General features: G+C 43.9%; 1 protein-coding gene across 2 annotated transcripts in view; it reads left to right on the forward strand.

Moving 5' to 3' along the window:
* evx2 (even-skipped homeobox 2) overlaps positions 1-25,145 on the forward strand; it is a 25,336-nt gene continuing 191 nt past the window's right edge. Inside the window, exons 1-4 of one of the 2 annotated variants that reach the window (XM_062964264.1) lie at positions 1-2,348; positions 3,586-4,046; positions 13,021-13,301; positions 19,539-25,145. The exon at positions 19,539-25,145 is cut by the window's right edge and continues 191 nt beyond it. In XM_062964264.1, the coding sequence (XP_062820334.1) occupies positions 3,602-4,046; positions 13,021-13,301; positions 19,539-20,192 (1,380 nt within the window). In that variant the 5' untranslated portion in view covers positions 1-2,348; positions 3,586-3,601 and the 3' untranslated portion in view covers positions 20,193-25,145. The remainder of the gene's footprint in view (positions 2,349-3,585; positions 4,047-13,020; positions 13,302-19,538) is intronic. The other variant, XM_062964261.1, reaches the window with a different exon arrangement.

The following is a 25,145-nucleotide window of genomic DNA, read 5'->3' on the forward strand; positions in this document are numbered from 1 at the left end:
CAGGGGGTTGGGCTAGTTGGCCCCTGGGGTTTTGTCCAACTATGGGTTTCTGTGAGTTTTTCGGGCTGGATGGCCATGCTCCAGAAACATTCTTTCCTGACTTTCGACTGCATCTATGACAGGCATCTTTAGAGTTTGTGAGGTATGTTGGGAACTGGACAAGTGGAGTTTATATATATTTGTGGAATGATGTCCCGGGTGGGAGAAAGAACTCTTGTCTCTTGGAAGCAAGTGTGAATGTTGCAATTAATCACCTTGATTAGCCCAGAAAAGCCTTGCAGTTTCAAAGCCTGGTTGCTTCCTGCCTTTGTTTGGAGGTGTTAGCTGGTCCTGGTTATTTCATGTCTGGAATTCCCCTATGCTGTTCTTTATTTACTGTCCTTTATTTACTGTCCTGTTTATTTTCATGGTTTCCTCCTTTCTGTTGACATTGTCCACATACTGGCTACCAGTATTAAAAAACTCTAAGATCAGGACAAGCCTTTGGGGCAGTGCAATGAGGCAATAAGAGGAAACCTATTCGCTGGCTGGAGCCAGCATAGTGTCCTGAGTTGGTTTTAACAGCTGATTTTAAAGTAACTGATTTTAATGTTTAATGTTTTAAAGTTTAATGTTTTTAATGTTTTAATGTTTGTGTATATCTATAATCCGTATATATGTTGTGCTCTGCCCTAAGTCCCCCTGAGAAGGGCAGGATATAAATGTTTTAAATAAATAAATAACAATGCTCAGAACACGGAGAATTCCAGACATGAATCAATCAGGGCCAACTAACACTTTCCAATAAAGGCTTCCCCCAGGCAGGAAGCAGCCAGGCTTTGAAGCTGCAAGGTTTTTCAATGCTAATCAAGGTGATTAATTGTAACATTCACACTTGCCTCAGGCAGACAAGAGTTCTTTCTCCCACCCTGGACCTTGCACAGATATATAAACCTCACTGACCTAGTTTCCAACAGACCTCACACCCTCTGAGGATGCCGGCCATGGATGTGGGCGAGTCAGGAGTGAATGCTTCTGGAACATGGCCATACAACCCGGAAAGCTCGCAGCAACCCAGTGATGCCGGCCATGAAAACCTTCGACAACTCGTGGACTCTATGAATGTTGTTGCAGAATCAAATAAACCAAAGCGGGCCGAAGTCGAGGTGCAATCCTTCCCTTTTAGCAGCATCCCAGAGAAGATGTAAGTGGGTGGAGGGAGACCGGAGAAGCTCAGTGGGTCCAGGCCTGGGTGGAAAGGCAGAAGGACAGGCCCACCGGGGCTCAGGGGAGGCGGAAGAGCTGCTCCTCTAATGACAGGCGCTTTATCTCAGCTTGGGCGTCAGGATCGCCATCAAAGTTCCCTTCGAGAAGAGGGTTTCCGATAGGAAGGCCGGCGAGCCGTCCTTCTTTTCCCCCTCTTCCTTCCACTCGTGTCCCTTACAGAGCTGAGAGAGATTGGCTCGGAAGGGAGAGAGAGAGAGGGAGAAAGAAAGAGGGAGGGGAAAAGCAGATGACCAAACTGAGAGCCAGGTAACTTTGCGGTTGGGAGTGGGTTGCATCTGTCAGGAAGTTGAGAAGATGAGGATGAGACCTCTGAAAGTCCTTTGAAAGCTTGACATCCAACCCTTTGAAAAAAAAACTGGGTGGGAGGGGGGTTAGTTCAGAAGGAGTCACAGGGCTTCGATTGAGAAAGGTGGATGAGGTGGGAGAGAAATCTAGGTACCTTAGAAGGGGAAACGCCTCGGTGCATGAATGGAGGCCTTTCCCCACTCCCTCCCCCCTCCTCCTTCTCTCTGATGCGCTAAATCATGTCTTTAAGATTCCTCTGGATTCTTTTTAGTTTTTTTTTTCTTTTTGGTGCTCAGTCAGTCCGCCAAAGAGAGGGTTGGGAGCCAGAGGCGAAGGAAGACGAGTTCCGTCCATAAACCGGATTCCAGGAAGAGCCCCTTCCCTCCTTCCTTCCCTCCCTTTCTCCCACCTCCCCGAGACGGATTGTGAACGTCTTAAGGAAATACAACGAACCCCGCTAAGATCGCAATTCGGGGGTCCATGCGCGGGCTGAGGGGCGCCTTAGATGCTCTTGGGCTGGTACGTATCCGCTTCCACGCCTGAATAAACAGGGACTACTTCATGTATTTCTCTCTCTCTCTCTCTCTCTCTCTCTCTCTCTCTCTATGTGTATGTGTGTGTGTGTGTATACGTATACACACACATATAATACACATCCACACACACACACACAATATCTGTGCACGTTGTGTGTAGGGGGCAAGTCGGATTCCCTCAAAGGAAACCCATATGTTTTCTTAAACAGGAAAGAGCGAGCGGAGGGGGGTAGTAGGATAGTCTGCCCATCACTACCTTCGGTGAGTTTTCTTTTTGATCTATCATCATAATCATCGTCATCATCATCATCATCATGTTTATTTATACCTCGACCACCTTTGGTGACTTTTCTTTTCGATCTATTATTATTATTATTATTATTATTATTATTATTATTATTATTATTATTATTTATACCTCGACCACCTTTGGTGACTTTTCTTTTTGATTCATTATTATTATCATTATGATGATGATGATGTTTAGTTCTACCTCGACTCTTTTGGTGAGTTTTCTTTCCGATCCAGTATTATCACTATTATTGTTATGTTTATTTATACCTCGGCCACCTTTGGTGACTTTTCAATCTTTTTATTGTTGTCGTTGTTATGTTTATTTATACCTGGATTTTCTCTCCACAAGGAGACTCAAAGCAATTCTAGAAGGGACTAAAATTCTCTCTCTCTCTCTTTTAATTTCTCGTCTCTTCCTTTAAATTAACACCCCACTCCCTCCTGTCATTGAATGCTGTTGTTTCTGTCAGAGGGCAAAACGAGGCGCTTCAGAAGCTTCAGACACACTCACACAAAGCAAAAAAGGGAGGGGAGTGGGCTTGTTTGTGTGTGAGAGTGTGTGTGCGCGCGAGTGAGAGAATCAGAGCATAATGATGCCCCTAAATGAAGGGGGAAATGTTTGCCGGGCTCGTTTTATTAATCCGCCTGTCAATGCCACCCCAGAGGCCAAAGCAACCCAGGACCCTCGCCATTTCTCCTCCTCCCTCTTCTTCTTCTTCTTCCTCCTCCTCACTCCGGGTCTTCCCGCTTCCCTACCTGGATCTATTTGTCTGCTCCGAAGCGCTGACAGGATCCTGTATTTATTTGCTTATAAACCAGTTCCAATAAATGATCATTCGCTGAGCGTCACTCGTCCTTTCCTGGCCAGCGCGCTCCCTTCTTTTTCTTCTTCTCCTGATGAGTGACATTTCAGGGCAATAGGAAGGATGTGCGGGTCCTTTTGACCAGGCACCCGTTTCTGTCTATATTTATATGTGTGTGTGTGCGCGCACATATTTATATATTGCAAACAGCGGTAATCATATTTGGAGACATCTGAATGAGAACTCGCTTTGACAGCAAAGAGGAGGAGGAGGAGGAGGAAGAGGAAGAGGAGGCTGCTTTCCCGCCTCGATCCACACACGTTTTTGTCTCGCTGCTCTATATTGATAGTGACCTTTGTGTTGTCGAAGCATTAGCGATCTTTATTGTTTTGATTCCCGAGGCGGGGGGAAGCTGAGATGATGGAAAGGATCCGGAAAGAGATGCTGCTGATGGAGCGCGGCTTGCACGGGAAGCGCCTGGTGTCCAGCCTCTCCGGGGATCCGGGCAACGCGGTACTGGAGGGCCTGGAGCAGAGCCCCAACTCGCACGGAGGGCGCCTCAGCCCCCGCCTGCCCCCCGCCGCTCTCCACGGGCCCCTGGGCGACCTGCCCCCCAGCAAGGGCAAGTTCGAGATCGAGGCGCTCTTCGGCCTGGCGCACCCCAACAGCGCCGCTGACGCCGCCGAGATGGCCCCGGCTTCGGACCCCGCCGCCGCCGCCAGGAAGAAGATGAGCCACTTCTCCTCCGCCGAAGTGGCCCAAGAGGCAGAGATAGGCAGCGACGTGGAGGTGGGCTGCACCGCGCTGCGCTCCCCCGCTGGCCTGGCCGCCTCCCAGCTCAAGGAGAACAACAGCGGCAAAGGTAGGCGTTCGGCATTCGGCATAGGCAACCTCCCTGCCAAACAGAAAGCATCATCTCCCTTGCTTAGTTTTCCAATATACAGTACCTCACAACCTCTGAGGATGCCCGCCATAGATGTGGGCGAGACGTCAGGAGAGAATGCTTCTGGAACATGGCCATACAGCCCGGAGAATGCACAACAACCCAGAAAGCATAACAATATTTAGAGACAACCACCCTCCCTTCAGGCACCCACAGCATTGACTGGATGGGGAGCCTGGGGAAAGTGTTAGGGAATCTGAGCGGTGAGGCTCAAGATAACCCTCCTTTGGGGTGATTCCACCATAAATATAGCAGAGGACCAGAAGTAAACTTCACAACCAGCAGAAACTTACTTGAGGTGAGCTAGGATAAGCTTCCATTCCTCAGGATGGTTTAGGATTGCAGAGTCAGAACTTTAGGTTCAAAATATGTATTGAAGTAAAAACGAAATACATTCTTGATTGAAAAAGGTCTTGGGGCTAACTAGTTTACTAATCCCATCTGCGAGGGTGCTCATTTTGCCTCCCTCTAGGCAAAATGTAGCTGCATGGATATTTTGACCTTTTACCTCCTTTAGAAGATGAGATTTAGTAAGCTAGGGCCCTTCCGCACAGCCCTATATCCCTGAATATCAAGGCATAGAATCCCACACTATCTAAGTGTGGACTTAGATAACCCAGTTCAAAGCAGATATTGTGGGATTTTCTGCCTTGATATTCTTGGATAAAGGGTTGTGTGAAAGGACCCTTAGTTAGCTCCAAAACCTTAGTTAGTTAGTTAGTTAGTTAGTTTGCAGCATTTATATTCCAGTCTTCTCACCCCAGGGCGGATCACAAAACATACATACCTGCCAAACATTCAATAACGTTTATACACTGAGAAGACAGACAATTGTACAAAACACACAGCCCAAGGGGTAGCAACCTGGGATCTCATTTATGAAGAGGACTCGCTCCAGAGATGGAAGAGGCTGCATTGAAAACAAAACCACTTTTCTATCAAAAACGTATTTCTTTTACTTCAATAAATATTTTGAACCTTAAATTTTGACTCTGCAATCCTAACCATCCTAAGGAATGGAAGCTTATCTCAGCTCACCACACCTAAATTTCTGCTGGTTATGAAGTTTACTTCTGGTACCACCATAACCCTCACCATCCCAACTGAGGGCCTATTTTGAGCCTAACAGCTCAGATTCCCTAACAGAAAGGCAGCCAAGCCTACACTGACCACACAACCTGCATTATTTTTTCCCCCAATTTCCTTTGTCTTCTGTCCTTCACAATCCAAACAGCCAAGAATGAATCCATAATTGGTAATCGGTCCGTATGGATCGCTTATTTCCACCTTCGTCTTCTAATTTAGGAAGAGTCCAAAGAAATTCTTGCTTCCTTTCCATGGTCCTTAGCTTCCAAAAATGAAATGAAAAAAAAATGCTCCAAGAAAATTCAAAAGTAAAAAAACCGGAAAAATATCAAAAAAATTAAAAGGCTCAAAAATCTCTTTGAGAAACCTTTCTCTGCTCCTTTTCACCAATCCTTTCACCTATTTTCCATTTTCGAGCACACACATGACTGGGCCCATACCCTTTGTTTGGGAATTCGAGCCTAACAACTCAGATTCCCTAACAAGGAGTTCTGTTGAGGATGTCTTAGGCTGGATCTGCACTGCCATATAATTCAGATTATCAAATCAAGTAATCCACACGACCTGCTTTAAATTGGATAATATGAGTCCACGCTGCCATATAATCCAGTTCATTCCCGCTCTGGATATGCTGAAAAGACATGGAAATATTCCAGTGGGGTTTGTTGACAGAGGGGAGTATTTTAATTCTCTAACCCATTGCCTTAACGAATAAAGCCCATCATAAAATCGAAATGGTGTGCTGATTTCGTACCCTGTGTAGCACATTACTTTCCCAGTTTGTGTGTATGTTTGGGTATCTCTTCTGTTGGGAAATCATCCTGGACTACTCAAGTCCAAATGTAGTTAGATAGATGATAGAGTTAGATTGAGGGAATCCTTTCCCTGTTTCCAAAGCATGCCTAGACAGGCTTTACTGTGTTTCACTCTATCCTGTTTACGTCACGTCCCTTACTTTGAAGTTGGTAGAAATGTGAATCTTTAGGGACACTAACTTCCAATTGGTCAGAGTGTCTTTTATGGCCCCAATAAACTGGACCATGAGGTTGGAACCATTTTGGTTCTCTCTCTTCTCCCTTTGTTCTTCAAACTAACAAGCAGCATCCTGCCATCTCTCCTGGCAAGATGTAACTATGTAGATGTTTGTTATTTTTCCTTACTTATTTTTCCTTAGAATCCAGTCTATAGTAATCTAGACAGCTCCCAAGGCTTTCTATCTACAATGGAGTTCTTTTTACCTGAATAAATACTTTTTGAACTTTTATTGAGACTCTGCAGTCCATTGCAATCCTAAAAAGGCTTCTCTTGCTCGCCAGTGTAAGTAACTGTTGCATTTGAAAGCTTTGCTTTTGCTACTCTGCTGATTTTGGTGGAATCTCCCCCAGAGAGGGTTAAATTGAGTCTAACCGCTCAGAGATTACCACAACAAAGGGTTTACGGGCCCAGACACTGCAAGCTGAGCAAAAGGGAAATAGCCTGTTTTTTAAAAGGATTGAATTGAAATAAGGAGCAGAGGAAAGTTCTCAAAAGATTTGAGACTTAATTTCAAGATTTTTAATTTTTTTTTCTGGATTATTCCAAATATTTTGATTTTTGGAGATTTTTAATCTTTTTTGGAAATTGAAAGGATGGAGCAAAACAAAGAAACCTCTTGGAGCCTACCCAAGCTGCAGGATAATGGAGAGAACTACCTGAACTGGAAAAGAAGACTGGAAACCATGCTCAAACCAGCACAACTAAAAGTGCTGCAAGAAGGCGGGCCACCAGAAGGAGCCGGGGAGGAGGCTATCCAGACGTGGCGGGAAGATGATCGTTTGGTGAGATGCATAATAATAAATTCCCTATCAGAGAGAGTTTTTCAATTTGTAAGAGATGCTTCTAATGCAAAAGAGATGATGGACTATTTGCAGACTAATTACAGTAAAGGGTCGGAGGCAGATATTATATTGGCATATAAAAGACTCTTTAATTCAAAAATGCATTCAGAAGATGATTTGAATGATTACCTGCAACAGATAAGATCTCTAGTTGATCAATTGAGATCTAGCGGAGAACCAATTACTGAGAGAATGTGCATAGGATTAGTTGCGTGTGGGATCCATCCATCTTACAAAAGTATTATTACAATTTTACGTAATACACACAGACTTGAAAGTGAAGAGCTTACTCTTAAATCTATCACGGCTGAGTTGAAATCGGAATATCTCGAAAGAAATGGATCTGATCCCAAAAATAATATGCAATCTGAATCTCAGTCAAAAAGCATGGCTCTGAAAGCTGGGCACAAATTTAAACTCAAGAATAAAGTGATTTGTAATCTCTGCCAAAAGGCAGGACATTTGCAAAGGGACTGCTGGTTTGCTAAAAAACAATCAAACTAGTTCTACAGCTTCTCACAGCAGGAGTCAAGGATCAAAGCCTAGGGTTTTCAATACCCAGGTCAGAAGACAAAGCCAGTTCTCTGCCAGTGAAAATGCAAATGAGAGATTAGGTCAGCACACCTCTGCAAAGCATGCAAATTTGGTGTTACCAAGTGACACAGCTGAGTCAGAAGGAATTAATGATTTCTTTGGAAGTCTTGCATTACATGTGACCAATAAGCTTGTTAATGAAAAAGATATCTTATTAGATTCTGGAGCGACGGACCATTATTTTTGTCATTTGGATTATTTTATTGAAATCGAGAAAGAAAAATCTACTGTGAAAGGAATTGGATGTCAAAAAGTTAATTGTACAGGGCTAGGCAAAGTGAATCTTGCATGTGCAGACTCTGGGATCAATCTAACTCTCAGCAATGTTTACTACAGTAAAGACATTGGAACTAATTTGATTTCTGTGGCAAAGCTGATGCGTCATGGATGTAAAATTGTTTTTGAGAATGGACTATGTAAAGTGCTGAAAGATGGAAAACTTGTTTTAAAGGCTGAGGAATATCATGGGATATTCAAAGTTATGTTTGAGCCAAAGTTTTCAGGATTAGCCTTACCAGAATGTGAGAAACGAAACTGTGCTCGTTTATGGCATGAAAGATTTGGTCATGCAAATGAGAAATATGTCTGGAATGCAAAAGAAGTATGTAGAGATATGGAAGTAAATTCATGTTGTAAGGAGATATGTGAAACTTGTATAAAGGCCAAGGCATGTGCTCCAAATGTTCCAAAAGACAAAGAGTTTGAAGCGCAACGCCCTCTGCAGGTCATATCCAGTGATGTATGTGGCCCCATGTCTACATCATTGGGGGGGTCTTTGTACTTTGTGGTTTTCAAAGATTCATTTTCTGGATATACCAAAGTCTATTTCATGAAGCACAAAAATGAATTATTTAACAAATTAAAGGAATATTTGGCCATGGTTGAGAATCAATTTCAAAGGATGCCAGAAACTCTGAGGACAGACAATGGAGGAGAATTTTGCAATAAAGCAGTGGATGATCTATTGAGGAAATATGGGATTAGACGCCAATATTCTCTTCCCTATTTTCCACATCAGAATGGCATTGCAGAAAGAAAGAATAGAAGTTTGATTATAATGGCAAAATCCATGATTTATCATGCAGGAATTCAGCGTAAATTCTGGGCTGAGGCCATTAATACTGCTTGTTATTTGCAAAATAGAATGCCCAATGCAAAAAGTCATGTAACCCCATATGAATTGTGGTTTGGTCATTCTCCAAGTGTAAAGCATTTGCGTGTGTTTGGATCCAAAGCCTATGTGTACATCCCAAGAGAAAAGCGAAGTGGGAAGTTTGATTGCAGCTCTAAAGAATGCCTACTGGTTGGTTATTCTGATGAACATAAATCTTACCGACTTTATGATCCAGAAAAGAATATAATTTTTGTAGGAAAGACGGTTTACATAGATGAAAGAGTTGGAAGAAATTTACAGCCTCCTGTTGATGAGCCTTTGTTAAGAAATGACTCTGATGACTTAACATGCGGTCTGCAGAGTGGAAATGAGCCAATTGCGCCATCTGCTGGAAAAGTCCTGCCATCGCTGGTCAGAAGGGCTGATCAAAGAAATGAGCCAACGCCACCCAGTGGAGAGACCCTGACATCTGAGGTCGAAGGACCCGATGAAAGGATTGACCCACATAGTGGCATGGCAGAGGAACATCAATGGCACCCTCAAGGACCAGATGAAAGTGCAGAGACACCTGATGGACAAAATGAGCAATTACCACGCAGATCTCAAAGGACAAATCGTGGGGTCCCTCCCCAGAGATTTGCTTATCTTACCAATGAAGCTGAACTACAGGAACCATCATCCTGGAATCAGATGCTGAAGTTTCCAGAGGATGAAAAAGAAAAATGGCTTACTGCTGCATCAGATGAAATAGAGTCATTACATAAAAACAAGACATGGACACTTGTACCACCACCAGAAAATAGGAATGTAGTTGGCTGTAAATGGATTTTCAAACTGAAACGTGATGAAAATGGACAGATACAGCGATACAAAGCCAGACTTGTAGCTAAGGGCTACTCACAACAATATGGAGAGGATTATGATGAAGTTTTTGCACCTGTTGTAAAACACACCACCTTGAGGACATTGCTTGCAATTGCAGCCTCTAGAAAAATGAATGTTGAACACCTTGACGTTGCTACAGCTTTTCTTCATGGCGAATTAGAAGAAGAGATATTTATGCAACAACCACCTGGATTTGAAGACAAGGCACACAAAGGATATGTATGCAAATTGCAACGATCTCTCTATGGTTTAAAACAAGCAGCGAAATGCTGGAATCAGAAATTAAATCAAATGTTAATTGAGAAGGGGTTTGCACAAGGGAAAGCTGATCCTTGCCTTTATTCTAGATTCAAAAACAACAGATGGACATATGTTCTAGCCTATGTAGATGACATAGTGTGTTGCTTTCAACAGAAATCTGACTTTGATGATCTTGTACAACATTTGAGCCGTACCGTTGAAATCAAACAACTTGGCAATTTGAGTCATTATTTGGGAATACAGGTTGAAAGAGAAGAAGATGGGAGCTTTCTCCTGAATCAGAGACAAAAGATTATTGACTTGCTAAAACATCTTGGACTCTTAGAAGCAAATACAGTGACTACACCCATGGAAGTGAACTATTGGAAAAACACTTCAGAAAGTGAACCATTGAGTGACAACACCTTGTATCGAGAGGCAATTGGGAAAATGTTGTACATCTCTCGAATCACAAGACCAGATATTTCAGCAGCGGTTGGGATACTATGCAGGAAGACTAGTAAACCAACCAAATATGACTTAATTGCAATCAAAAGAGCTGCTAGATACCTAAAAGGCACACTGAACTTCAAATTGAGACTACAAGCCACCAGCAACCCTACACTGACAGGGTATGTGGATGCTGACTGGGCCAATGATATTACAGATCGCAAGTCTACCAGCGGCTATCTATTCTTCTACGGAGATGCACTGATAGACTGGACAACACAGAAACAAAAAGTAGTAGCTTCATCTTCAACAGAAGCAGAATATGTTTCCGCATCAGAAGCGTGCAAACAATTGAAATGGCTACATATGATGTTATTTGATTTTGGAATCGAAGAACCAACACCAATACAAGTTTTTGAGGACAATCAAGGTTGTCTGAAGTATACTCAAACAGAGAAGATCAGTGCATTGCTCAAGCACATTGACACAAGATACCACATCGTGAAGAATGCACACGAAGAAGGATTTATGAGGTTGGAGTTTTGCAGATCTGAAGACATGATTGCCGACATTCTGACAAAACCCCTGCCTAGACATGCTCATGATAAGTTGAAGAAGATGTTGAACCTGATGGACATGAGCAGCCCAGGCTGAAGAAGGGGATTGTTGGGAAATCATCCTGGACTACTCAAGTCCAAATGTAGTTAGATAGATGATAGAGTTAGATTGAGGGAATCCTTTCCCTGTTTCCAAAGCATGCCTAGACAGGCTTTACTGTGTTTCACTCTATCCTGTTTACGTCACGTCCCTTACTTTGAAGTTGGTAGAAATGTGAATCTTTAGGGACACTAACTTCCAATTGGTCAGAGTGTCTTTTATGGCCCCAATAAACTGGACCATGAGGTTGGAACCATTTTGGTTCTCTCTCTTCTCCCTTTGTTCTTCAAACTAACAAGCAGCATCCTGCCATCTCTCCTGGCAAGATGTAACTATGTAGATGTTTGTTATTTTTCCTTACTTATTTTTCCTTAGAATCCAGTCTATAGTAATCTAGACAGCTCCCAAGGCTTTCTATCTACAATGGAGTTCTTTTTACCTGAATAAATACTTTTTGAACTTTTATTGAGACTCTGCAGTCCATTGCAATCCTAAAAAGGCTTCTCTTGCTCGCCAGTGTAAGTAACTGTTGCATTTGAAAGCTTTGCTTTTGCTACTCTGCTGATTTTGGTGGAATCTCCCCCAGAGAGGGTTAAATTGAGTCTAACCGCTCAGAGATTACCACAACATCTTCTACTGGGATTTATGCAGTTTGGAGATCAAAGTGTCACTAGCACCGGGGTTGTTTTGTTTTGTTTGTTTCCAGGTGGCAGATAAGGGCAGGTGTATTTTGTGTACATTTGGGACTTTGTAACAAGAGCCTCTTCAAAACTGCTCCTAAGACACTGTCTTTTTATATCTTACTATGTCATTTAGAATTGCTTTTTTCCCTCCAAATTATTGAATGCAAATTATAGTTGATGTTCAGTTGTTATATATGTACACACACACACATGCATCTAAGGTGTTGTTGGAGGCTTTCGTGGCCGGAATCACTGGGTTGCTGTGAGTTTTCCGGGTTGTATTGCCATGTTCCAAAAACATTCTCTCCTGACTTATCGCCATAGATGCAGGCGAAACCTCAGGAGAGAATGCTTCTGGAACACGGCCATACAGCCGTTCGGTTGTTGTTTCTCACTAAGCATTTATTCATTTATTTTCGAAACGAAAATCACCCCACATTTCACGTTCCTTGTTCTCCCTCCTTTAAAAAAGCACAAACAACTGGTTCACGTGGAATGGTTGACTTTTTATGTTAGAAAGGATATCTCAGCATCAGTTCGCAGCTACTTTTGGGCCCCATCATTAATTTAGAAAACTGGGTTGCTGCGAGTTCTCCAGGCTGTATGGTCATGTTCCAGAAGTATTCTCTCCTGACGATTCGCCTGCATCTGACAGGCATCCTCAGAGTTTGTGAGATCTGTTGAAAACTACGCAAGAGGGGTTTATATATCTGTGGGAAGTCCAGGGTGGGAGAAAACGACCTAGGTTTTTTCCTAGGCTTTGGCATCTTAAAACGAAACCAGAAGCGCATTCATTGACCATCTTTCTGTTTATCCTTGACATTTTTATACTTTTATATATTTTTTTTAAAAAACAGAAAGCTTTGTTGTTTTGGATTAATCTCATTTTATACGAAGACATTCCTAACTTTCCTTTGGTGATTTGGTTACATAGAACGAAACCGGTTGTTGGTTGATTTCCATTTATAAAAAGCAGACGCCTAATTTAATTTTTTGTGGCAGGATTATACTAATTTTAACAAAAAAAGCCAATGGAAACTTATTTATTATTATTATTATTATTATTATTATTATTATTATTATTATTATTATTATTATTGATCCCATGAAGGGCGGGCGATTTGTATCCGTGACAGCGAGAATTAATTATCCGAGAGGGAGGGAGGTGGGGAGAGGGAGAGAAAAGGGACAGCTTGCCAACGGTGCCCCTCACATCCCCAAAGCCACTCCTGGAGGATAAATCTCCCCCTCTCTCTCTGCTTGTCTCACTCTCAATCCCCGATTCTTCTGTTGTCCTTCCTTCGCAGGCTACTCGGACAGCGGCTCGACGCCCAGCAACCCCACTTCGTCTTCCTCCTCGTCTTCCTCCTCGTCTTCCTCCTCCTCCTCGGGCCTCAGCGGCCTCCACGGCGGCGGCGCCCTGGGCTCCTCGGGCTCCAGCGCTGACCAAGTGCGGAGGTACCGCACTGCCTTCACCCGGGAGCAGATCGCCCGGCTCGAGAAGGAGTTCTACCGGGAGAACTATGTCTCCAGGCCCAGGAGGTGCGAGCTGGCCGCCGCCCTCAACCTCCCCGAGACCACCATCAAGGTACGTCGCCAAACCTTCCCTCCTTGGTTGGCTCCATCCCAAGGCTTCTCTCCATCTTCATCTGGGCTTTGCTAATGCATCTACGCAGGAGAATGAATGCAGTACCATAGGTTTCGTCGTTTGGTGGGAGACCAGTACTCTCTGGCAAAAAAAGGTTTTTAAAAATCGCTTAGACACTCCAGACGGTCTGTGTATTTACTTAGAATGCATCCACACACCACCACTTGGACTGCCATGGCTCAATAATATGGAATCGTGAGGGTTGCAGCTTTTCAGAAGTCTTTAGGCTCCCCTGCTAAAGAGGGCTGGTGAGACTCCCTTTATCAGTGGGCCATGGCAATTAAAGTGATGTCGAACGTCATACATTTCACAATGTAGACGCATCTCCCAATTCCTTCAAACCAGAGAATAATACTCTTCTCTGTGTTGTCGAAGGCTTTCATGGCCAGAATCACTGGGTCGCTGTGAGTTTTCAGGGCTGTATGGTCATGTTCCAGAAGCATTCTCCTCTGACGTTTCACCCACATCCATGGCAAGCATCCTCGGAGGTTGTGAGGTTTGTTGGAAACTAAGCAAGCAAAGTTTATATATCTGTGGAAGGTCCAGGGTGGGAGAAAGAACTCTTGTCTGTTGGAGGCAAGTGTGAAAGTTGCAATTAATCACCTTGATTAGCATTGAAAGCCTTGCAGCTTCAAAGCATGGCTGATTCCTGCCTGAGGGAATCCTTTGTTGGGAGGTGTTAGCTGGCCCTGATTGTTTCATGTCTGGAATTCCCGTTTTCAGAGGTTTTTTTTTTTACACTTTATTTACTGTCCTGATTTTAGAGTTTTTTTAATGTTAGTAATTCAATGCTAAATGGCCAATTGCAACATTCACACCTGCCTCAAGCAGACAAGAGTTCTTTCTCCTACCTTGGACCTTCCACATATATATAAACCCCACTCGCCTAGTTTCTCCAACAGACCTCACAACCTCTGAGGATGCCTGCCATAGATGTGGGTGAAAGGTCATGAGATAATACTTCTGGAACATGACCATCCAGCCCGGAAAACTCACAGCAACCCAATACTCTTCTCTTTGGATTGATTCTCCCAGTTGTTTTTAATCTCGGGGATCGTTGGCTCTTTCTAGTCACAAGACCAATCTTCCTTTCCTTTCCTTTCCTTTCCTTTCCTTTCCTTTCCTTTCCTTTCCTTTCCTTTCCTTTCCTTTCCTTTCCTTTCCTTTCCTTTCCTTTCCTTTCCTTTCCTTTCCTTTCCTTTCCTTTCCTTTCCTTTCCTTTCCTTTCCTTTCCTTTCCTTTCCTTCCCTTCCCTTCCCTTCCCTTCCCTTCCCTTCCCTTCCCTTCCCTTCCCTTCCCTTCCCTTCCCTTCCCTTCCCTTCCCTTCCCTTCCCTTCCCTTCCCTTCCCTTCCCTTCCCTTCCCTTCCCTTCTACGTTTTCTGAGAGAGGACGGGATGCGTGGATGGGCGGAAGGAATGGAGGGAGAGAAAAAATGGCATTAAAACAAAGCACCCAGAATCCAAGCCTGGGGCTTAATTTAGGCTGGATCTACACTACCAATTAGTCCTGTATCTGATCCCAGATTACCAGATTATCTGCTTTGTATTGGATATGAGTCTACGATGCCATATAATGCAATTTAAATCTGATAATCTGGGATCAGAAACTGGATTATATGGCAGTGTAGATCCAGCCTTAGTCATTCTGGTGTGGGACGGGTGTTAGGTCTCCCGGTCCTATTTTTGTCACTCTTATCAGTGAAGATTATTTTAGCTCAATGAGAGGGCATCTACACTGTAGAATTAGTGCACCTTGACACTATTTTACCTACTTTGAAACCGTGGAAATTGTAGTTTTTCCAAGTATTTAGCCTTTTCTGCCAAAACGTGCTGGTGCCTCACCAAAGTGCAAATCTCAGGACTCCATACCATTGAGTCACAGCCGTTCAAGTGGTGTCAAAGTGCACTAATTCCACAGTGTAGATGCACCCCGGTTGAAGAACTGCATTCCTCGTTGTTTTGTAGTAATCAGAGAACGCTTTGTTTTGGGTTGTTATACAGCAACGTTTAGGTTTAAATGCGGGCTAAATCTCTTGTTTTGATTGTGTTCGGACTGAGATAAATATCTGAATGGGAGCGGGAGAAAGGTCCCTAAAATATAGGATAAAAATAAGAAAAATAAAATAAAGAAAAAGGTGGACAGTGTTTTCGCCTAAAAGGTATTGTTATCCGGGCTTGAAATGTCCATCTTTCAGAACTCAGCTGGAAGGAGATGCACTGCCAGCCTTGTCTTTGAGAGAAAACCCCGCTTCGATCCGATTTGTGCGGTGTTTAAAACTTCATTGATCTCTTAGACACCCGCCTCCGTGCATCATCTCCAAGCAAGTCTTTTTAAGGACGGTGCCGGCTCCTTTTAATTGAGAATCGTTAACTAACATTATTATATTTAGATGAAATACACTGAAGTGCAACTATTTCTATGCAGTGGGCTTTTTAAAATGTATGAATAGAGGAGAGAGATCTTACAGAACGGCTGTGACCAAGGATGTCTGAAGGCACAAGTAGCGTCAGGGCGCATGCTCTACACTGTAAAATAAATCCAGTTTGGTATCGCTTTAATGACCGGGGTTCAATGCTATGAAACCATGAGAACTGTAGTTTACAAGGTCTTTAGCCTTTGTTGAGGAATCTGAGCTGTTAGACTCAAAATAACCTTCAGTTTGGGGTGATTCCACTATAAATATAGCAGAGTACCAGAAGTAAACTTCATAACCAGCAGAAACTTACATGTACAGTGTTCCCTCACTACTTCTTAGTTCACCGATTCGCTGTTTCACGGTTTTTCAATAAACTCTAAAAGACTATTATAAATCATAAAAAATTACAATTTACGGCCTAAGGAAGGGAGGAAGGAGAAGCCAAAGGGAGAGAAAAGGAGCCCAAGCCACAATGGGAGAAGAAGTCGATTTATCAACACACAATTGGTTGATAAAGACTTAAAATAGTGTATAACTACTAAAATAATGTATAAATATTAAAATAAATATAGTGTCCCTATTTCAAGGATTTTCACTTATTGCGGGTGGTCCTGGAACCTAACACCCCCCCCCCCCCCTTCAGATAAGTGAGGGAACACTGTACTCTGCAATCCTAAGTAAGCCATCCTAAAGAATGAAAGCTTATCCTAGCACTTAAGTTTCTGCTGGTTATGAAGTTTACTTCTGGTCCTCTGCTATATTTATGGTTAAATCGCCCCAGCTGAGGGTTATTTTGAGCCTCACAGCTCAGATTCACCAACAGCCTTCTCTACCAAAGAATGCTAGTGCCTCACTAAACTACAACTCACAGGATTCCACAGGATTGAGCCATGGCCTTTGAAGCGCTGCCAAACTGCATTCATTCTACACTGTAGATGCACCTTTAGCCTTCTTGGAAGACAGGCCCGTAGCCAGGATTTTGTTTCAGGAGGGGATGGGATTTTGCTTTGGGGGGCGGGTGGGGGGGGGCTGAATATGGGTGGGAGGGGATCTACCATAGCAAACCTTATCGTTATCCCAATACCCCCATGCATATGGGATATATTGAGCATGGTGATCAGATCATGATATGAATAAACAGAACAGTTTAAATAATAAATGTAAGGCCTTCTCGCGGACCACCCTTGAGAATTTGGAAGGGGGGGGAATGAAGCCCCTCAAGCCCCCCCCCCCCCAAATGCCTGTTGGAAGACTAAAGCGAATGTGACTGCTAAATAAATAAAATGATGCTGAATTTGTAGTTTGGAGTTTGGTGAGTCACCCACACAGCAGGTAAAAGTGTGTAGAACTACAGTTCCCCTGATTCCATAGCAGTCAAAGTGGTGTCAGATTGCATTCATTCTTCAGTGCAGATGTTTCCAACGAGTCCTGCTTGCAGCTTCCCTTTCTCATCCTCCCCCCCCCCCCCAATTTCCTTGCTCATGAGTCCTTAGCATTGAGCTATAGCAGGTCAAGTGGTGTCAAACTGTATTAATTCTACAGTGTAGATGCACCAAAGGCAATCGATCTGCTTGATATATTTAATTCTATAGTGTAGATGCTTGCAGCCTTCCTCTCTCATCCCCCCCCCCCCCCCCCCCAATTTCCTTGCTCATGGTTCCATAGGAGTGACCCAAGGCAGGTCAATTAATTTTGGAGTGTAGATAGACCTTAGGATTCCTGCTTTTAGTTTCCCCCTCTCTCATCCTCTTCTCTCTAATTTCCTTCCTCATGTCCCCTAGCATTGGGCCATGGCAGGTCAAGGGGTGCCAGACTGTATCAGTTCTACAGTGTAGATGCACCCAAAGGCCACAGAACTTCTTGATGTCTTTTATTCTATAGTGTAGACGAGTAGTTCTCAACCTGGGATCCCCAGATGTTTTTGGCCTACAACTCCCAGAAACCACAGTCAGTTTACCAGCTGTTAGGATTTCTGGGAGTGGAAGGCCAAAAACATCTGGGGACCTTGGGTTGAGAACCACTGGTGTAGAGGCACCCAAAGGTCATAGGACCGCTTGATGTCTTTCATTCTATAGTATAGATGCACCCAAAGGCCAACTACTTGATGTCTTTCATTCTATAGTATATCAGATGCACCCAAAGGCCAACTACTTGATGTATTTCATTCTATAGCATAGATGTACCCAAAAGCCATAGAACTGCTTGATGTCTTTCATTCTATAGCTAGATGCACCCAAGGGGCATAGAAACTCCTAATGTCTTTAATTCTATAGTGTAGATAACCAAAATGCCATAGAACTGCCTGATGTCTTTCATTCTATAGTGTAGATGCACCCAAAGGCCATAGAACCACTTGATGTCTTTAAATCTATCGTGTTGATGCACCTAAAAGCCATAGAACTGTTGTCTGTAATTCCATAGTGTAGATCAGTGGTTCTCAACTTGTGGGTCCCCAGGTGTTTTGGCCTACACCTCCCAGAAATCCTAGCCACTCTACCAGCTGTTAGAATTTCTGGGTGTTGAAGGCCAAAGCATTTGGGAACCCACAGATTGAGAACCACTGGTGTAGATGCACCCAATAGCTATAGAACTGCTTGATTCTATAGTGTAGAGATACACCCAAAGGCCATAGAACTGTCTGATGTCTTTTATTCTATAGTGTAGATGCAACCAATGTCCATAGAACTGCTTGATGTATTTCATCCTATAGTGTAATAAATGTAAAGGTTTTCCCCTGACATTAACTCTAGTGCAATCCAACTCTGAGGTTGGTGTTCATCTCCATTTCTAAACCAAATATAGTGTAGATGCACCCAAAGGCCATAGAACTGCTTGATGTCTGTAATTCCATAGTATAGATCAGAGTTTCTCAGCCTGGGGGGTTGGGACCCCTGGGGTGGGGGGTCGAAAGGGGGTGTCAGAGGGGTTGCCAAAGACCACAAGAAAACATATTTCTGATGGTCTTTGGAACCCCTTTGGCAGAGAAGGCTGGAGCTCTCGTTGCCCGCCCTTCTCTTCCTCTTTGGAAACAGGCCAATTCTATTCTTGGTGGGGTTCAACAGGCTCTTTGATTGTAAGTTAACTACAAATCGCTGCAACTACAACTCTCAAATGTCAAGGTCTATTTTCCCCAAACTCCACCAGTGTTCACAGTTGGGCATATTGAGTATTCGTGCCAAGTTTTGTCCAGATCCATCATTGTTTGACTCCACAGTGCTCTCTGGAAGTACATGAACTACAACTCCAAAACTCAAGGTCAATGCCCACCAAATACTTCCAGTATTTTGTGTTGGAGTTCTGTGTGCCAAGTCTGGTTCAATTCCATCGTTGGTGGGAGTTCAAAATGCTCTAAGATTGTAGGTTAACTACAAATCCCAGCAATTACAACTCCTAAATGACAAAATCAATCCCCCCCCAACCCCACCAGTATTCGAATTTGGGCTATTGGGTATTTGTGCCAAATTTGGCCCAGTGAATGAAAATACATCCTGCATATCAGATATTTATATTACGATTCATAACAGTAGCAAAATGACAGCTACGAAGTAGCATGAAAAATAATTTTAAGGTTGGGGGTCACCACAATACGAGGAAGCCTGTTCGACAGTACAGGTGCCTCCAAGGCCTCCTGCTTGCAGCCTCCCTCCCTCATCTTCTCCCCAGTTTCCTTTCCTATCTTCCCTAGCGTTGGGCCATGCGGGCCAACCTGCAGTGTGGACGCTTCTCTCACCCCCTCTTTCCCCCTTTCTCCCCTGTCCAGGTGTGGTTCCAGAACCGCCGCATGAAGGACAAGCGTCAGCGCCTGGCCATGTCGTGGCCGCACCCGGCGGACCCCAGCTTCTACACCTACATGATGACCCACGCGGCGGCCACGGGCAGCCTACCCTACCCCTTTCACTCCCACGTGCCCCTCCACTACTACCCCCACGTCGGGGTCACGGCGGCGGCGGCGGCAGCGGCGGCATCCGGGGCGGCGGCGGCGGCCTCCCCTTTCGCCACCTCCATCCGCCCGCTGGACACCTTCCGCGCCCTCTCGCACCCTTACTCCCGGCCCGAGCTGCTGTGCAGCTTCCGGCATCCGGGCCTCTACCAGTCGCCCGCCGCCGCGGGACTCAACTCCACGGTCGCTGCCGCCGCCGCCGCAGCCGCCGCCGCGGCTTCCTCGGCGCCTCCGTCGGGCTCCGCGCCTTGCTCCTGCCTCAGTTGCCATAGCAGCCAGGCGGCGGCGGCGGCAGCGGCGGCGGCTTTGGGCTCCCGGGCGGCTTCGGGCGCGGATTTCCCTTGCACGGCGGGCGGGGCGGCTCCCGCGCAGCGCTCCTCGGAGAGCGGCTTCCTGCCTTACTCCGCCGCGGTGCTGAGCAAGACCGCCGTTCCCTCGCCGGACCCGCGGGAGGAGGCGCCCTTGACCAGATAGCCTCCAGGTGGCGCTGTGGGGAAGGAGGCGCAGGCGGCGCAGGGGAAGGAAGGCAAGGGCAGGACCGCAGACAGACGTACACTGGAGAGCTTGTGTTTGGGTGCTTGCTTGGTTATTGCTTCTTTTTTAATTGTTGTCATCTTTATGTTTATCATTCACCCCAGGGCCCTCTGGAAGCCAAAACTAAGGCCCCTTCTACACTGCCATGTAATCCTGATTATCAAAGCAGGTACTCCACATTAATCCTAAAGCCCCTTCCACACAGCTGAATAAAATCCCACATTATCTGGTTGGAACAGGAATATATGGCAGTGTGGATTCAGATAAGACAATTCAAAGCAGATACTGTGGGATTTTCTGCCTTGATATTCTGGATTATATGGCTGTGGGGAAAGGCCCTGAATTATATGAGTCTACACTGCCATATAATACAGTTCAAAGTAGATAATCTGGATTTTCTATGACAGTGTAGAAGGGGCCTAAATTAGCTTTAAGATGAGAATTGTAACCGTTGTTTTGATTGTGATTCTTATTTTATTTTATTTGGTTATATAAGTAAATTGTAATTCTTTGGAAGCCCCCCTTGGAAGCAAAAACAAAAGTTGGATCTATACTGCCCTATAATCCAGCTAACCAAAGCAGACGATCCAGATTACCTTTTTTGAAATGGATTCTATGAGTCTGTGCTGCCACATTATCCAGTTCAAAGCAGATAATCTGGATTTTATATGGCAGTGTAGATGGGGTTTAAGGGCCCTTCCACACAGCCATATAGCTCAGAATATCAAGGCAGAAAAAAACTACAATATCTCATTTGAACTGGGTTTTCTGAGTCCACACTGCCATATATTCCAGTTCAAAGCAGATAATGTGGGATTTTATTCAGCTGTGTGGAAGGGGCCTCAGATTGGCTCTATAAAATCCAGATTTTCTGTTTTGAAAACATTATGCAACAAAATTTGAAAATTTTCTCTTCCTAGTTTGAAAGTGTTATTTCTTGTTTAATTTTGCAGTACTTACTTTGAAAGTAGTTATTATACTCCAGAAACATTTGTTTCTGTGTCTGAGGATAATATTATTTCATTCAGCCTAGGTACTTCGTGTTTTTAACTTTTCAGTGTGCAAACTGGCACAAAGTTTTTGCAGTTTAATAAACTTTTCCATCATTTTATGATAGAACCAATTAGGTAAAATGACATTTGTAACCCAGGAACAAAAATCGTGTTAGGTAGAGTAATCTGGATTATATGGCAGTGTAGATCCAGATGAAGTGGGTTTGAAATTGGAATTGCTATAATAGAATCGTAGAGTTAGAAGGGACTACAATGACCATCCAGCCCAACCCCTTTCTGATGTACAGGAAAATACAATCAAAACATGCCTGACAGATGGTGTGTCCTAATCTCCAGAGCAGCAGAAAGGAAGCTTGCCCTCCCCAATGTGACATACTCTTAAATATTTAAACAGTATCCCCATGTTCCCTCTCAGCCTTCTCTTCTCCAAGCTAAGCAGACCCAGGTTACTCAGCTGCTCCTTTGAGGGCTTGGCTTCCAAACCTTTGGTTGCCCTTCTTTGGATACATTCCAACTTGTAAATAGCCCAGAGGAAGCAAAAACTAAGGTGGCTTTGAAAAAAAGAATTGTTCTCATCATTATGGAAGCAAAAAAGCAAGGTGGCATGTCAAGGGGGTTCTCCTGCATGGCAGAATGGGACTGGATAGCCTTGTGTCCAGCTCCATGAAAAGTTCTATGAACAGTTAAGTTAGCTGGAAAAGGATCTGGGAAGCAACCTCTCTTAGGACCAAAATCCACCTACTTCTTGATCTCACGCAGCGGGAGGATCTGTGAACGGGGAAGAGCCCCGGGGCGCATCAATACTGAAGAATTAATGCAGTTTGATACCACTTTAGCTGCTACAGAGTTATGGGAACTTGTCGTTTGCTTAACACACTTTGTGTGGTAAGGCTAAATAAAGGCCTTGTCAAACTGCAAATCGCAGGATTGCATAGCATTGAGCCATGACAGTTAAAGTGCATTAATTCTACAGTGAGTAGATGCACCCCGTCTTGGTTAAACTCCGGAATTCGGCATAGCGCCCCTGCTGGCGACAGGGGGTACTGCCTCGGTGTCTCGCCACTTTATTTGTTTTAAATTATGGTGATGATGATTATGATGACTCTTAGTGTGTTGTCGAAGGCTTTTATGGTCGGGCTGCAATGAGTTTTCCGGGCTGCATGCCCTTGTTCCAGAAGCATTCTCTTCTTTTCCGGGCTGTATGGCATCTGTGGCAGGCATCATCAGAGGTTGTGAGGTATTTTGGAAACTATGCAAATGGGGTACAGTATATATATCTGTGGAAGGTCCAGGGTGGGAGAAAGAACTCTTGTCTGTTCGAGGCCCTGATTGATTCATGTCTGGAATTATTCTGTTTTCTGAATATTGTTCTTTAAGGCCAGCTACCACCTCCCAACAAAGGATTCCCTCAGGCAGTAAACAGCCAGACCTTGAAGCTGTAAGGCTTTTCAGTGCTAATCAAGGTGATTAATTGCAACATTCACACTTGCCTCGAACAGACAAGAGTTCTTTCTCCCACCCTGGACCTTGGACAGATATATAGAAGCCATTTGCATAGTTTTCAAGATACCCCACAACCTCTGAGAATGCCTGCCATAGTTGCAGGCCAAACGACAGGAGAAAATGCTTCTGGAACATGGCCATACAGCCCAGAAAATTCAGAACAACCCAATGACTCTTATTGGAGATAGTAGTGTAATTTGGGATCTAGCTTTGACAAACGCGATCTTCACATCTCTTCAACCTACAGCCCCTAATTTTTAGATGTCATTGGATGGTGCTGGTGGTGCTTGGGCTCAATGTCTAAAAGCCTTTCGTGGAGGAGCAAACACACCAATCACGAAGCCCCGATCCACAGAGGTGATGCCTGTGGTGAGTGGGAGACAAAATAGAGATGACGATCGAGGGGAAGGAATCTAGGGATCGGGCTGTGAGAATGTACGATTTGTTTGATTCTCCTCTCCCATTGAAAAGGCAATGCAAGTGTGAACTTGACAGCATGCCAAGGGTAGAGAAATAGGGATGGAAAATATATATCTTTTCAGAGCCTTATGCTTTCTTCTGAGCACCGTGGTCCGCATTTAATCTGGGAAATACTTGAAAAATCGGTGAAATGGAGTTGGGGGGCGGGGGCGGGTTCACAGTTCTGGGCTTCATTTGCTCACAAAGCCACGCGTGGGCAAAAAGGGAGGCCCGCCGTTCCCACCCCACCCCTGCTGTCGGAGGGACTTCCGTGAACCTGAAGGAGGCCCATAAAAAACCCCCGGTGTTATTGCCGTGTCAATTTTGATGCTAATAATGTGCAGATTATGACGAAAATTGCCAATCATGTTCTCTGATGGACCTCCTTTGAATGTGGAGTGGGGAGAGAGGGGGGAAAGAAAAGTTCTCCGCGTGGAGACCTGCTGTCAAGCACTAACAACCCGCTAAGGGAAGTCATTAGAAGAGACAGATAAGAGACGCGGTACATAAAACATTTGTTCGCGGGACAAATAATGTATGTTATTTAATGTTATCTCTGATATCTTGGAAGCGATTTTTTTTTATTTTGGGGTGTGTGTGTGTATATATATATATATATATGCGCACACCATAGTTTCTATCCTGTCTCAATTGCCAATTCATTTTTGGCAACTTGGAGGCCCTGGGTAGACTTTTCCCTCCGTTCGGTTGATATCCTCCCAATGTGAAGAGCCTCATTAAATCAAACTCAGAGATTTCCATAATGCTCCCAACAGGGCCACTTCACTCTCCACATAATGAGGTTTCTTTCCCTCCTTCCTGAAGAGTCGAAGCCCTCAAATAACCAGCGATTGCTTATTTAGGGGTATGGGGTTAAGGCATGCACACACAGCTCATTCCTTCGCACTCATTTATATATATCAAATAAATTTACCCTCTTTTTAAAGACACTGGACATGAGTGTGAGTGAGTGAGTGAGTGAGTGGGTGCTTGAGTGGGGCTTTCCCCCACATTCTGATCATGGACATTCAGAAAATGATTTCTTTTTTGAAGTTTCTACTGTTTTGTTCGGTGAACATAAAGGGTTGATCCCTCATCCTTAATGGTTTTTGACCAGAAGAAGAAGACAGGTAGAGGAAAAATCCAGCATTGCAAAGGGGAGGGAAAACGGAGATTTTCTTAAGGTCGAATCCGTTCATAGGACTCTAGGGCTGAATCTACACTGACATATAATGTAGTTTGAGCTGCATTATATGGTCAGTTTATACTTATATAATACCCAGTTTGAACGAGGGCCCCTTCCACACAGCTGAATAAAAATGCACATTATCTGCTTTGAACTGGAATATATAGCAGTGTAGACTCAGCTAACCCAGTTCAAAACAGATATTGTGGGATTTATTTTTGCCTTGATATTCTGGGTTATAGGGTTGTGTGGAAGGGCCCTAGGTGTACACTGACCACATAATGCAGTTCAGATTGCATTAAATAGCAGTGTAGATCCAGCCTAAGAAAGAAGAAGAAAAAATGAAGCGGGAAGGACTTAAACTGACAAGACTACTTATGCATTGAGAAACAGGGGAAGAGAAATACTATGTTTGTCCACTGTTTTTAATATTTAATTGTTTGATTAATATATAATTTAATGTTAATGAAATTGACCAAAACAAAGCACTCTTTTACTAGCTTTGACCTCCCCCCCCCATTCATCTTAATAGTTTGGTATGGATGTAGAGAGAACAATTTTGGCAATAATGTTTACATTTTTTCCAAAATATAAATAAATATAAATACAAATATAATATAATATAAATATTATATAAATATAAATATATATAAATATATCTTAGAAGTGATCGATAAGGTTGCTGGTTGGTATAGAAAAAATAAAACAAAAAAATGAACATACATTCGTTTT

The sequence above is a fragment of the Anolis carolinensis genome, chromosome 1 (genome assembly GCF_035594765.1).
Source record: "Anolis carolinensis isolate JA03-04 chromosome 1, rAnoCar3.1.pri, whole genome shotgun sequence".
NCBI lineage: Eukaryota > Metazoa > Chordata > Lepidosauria > Squamata > Dactyloidae > Anolis > Anolis carolinensis.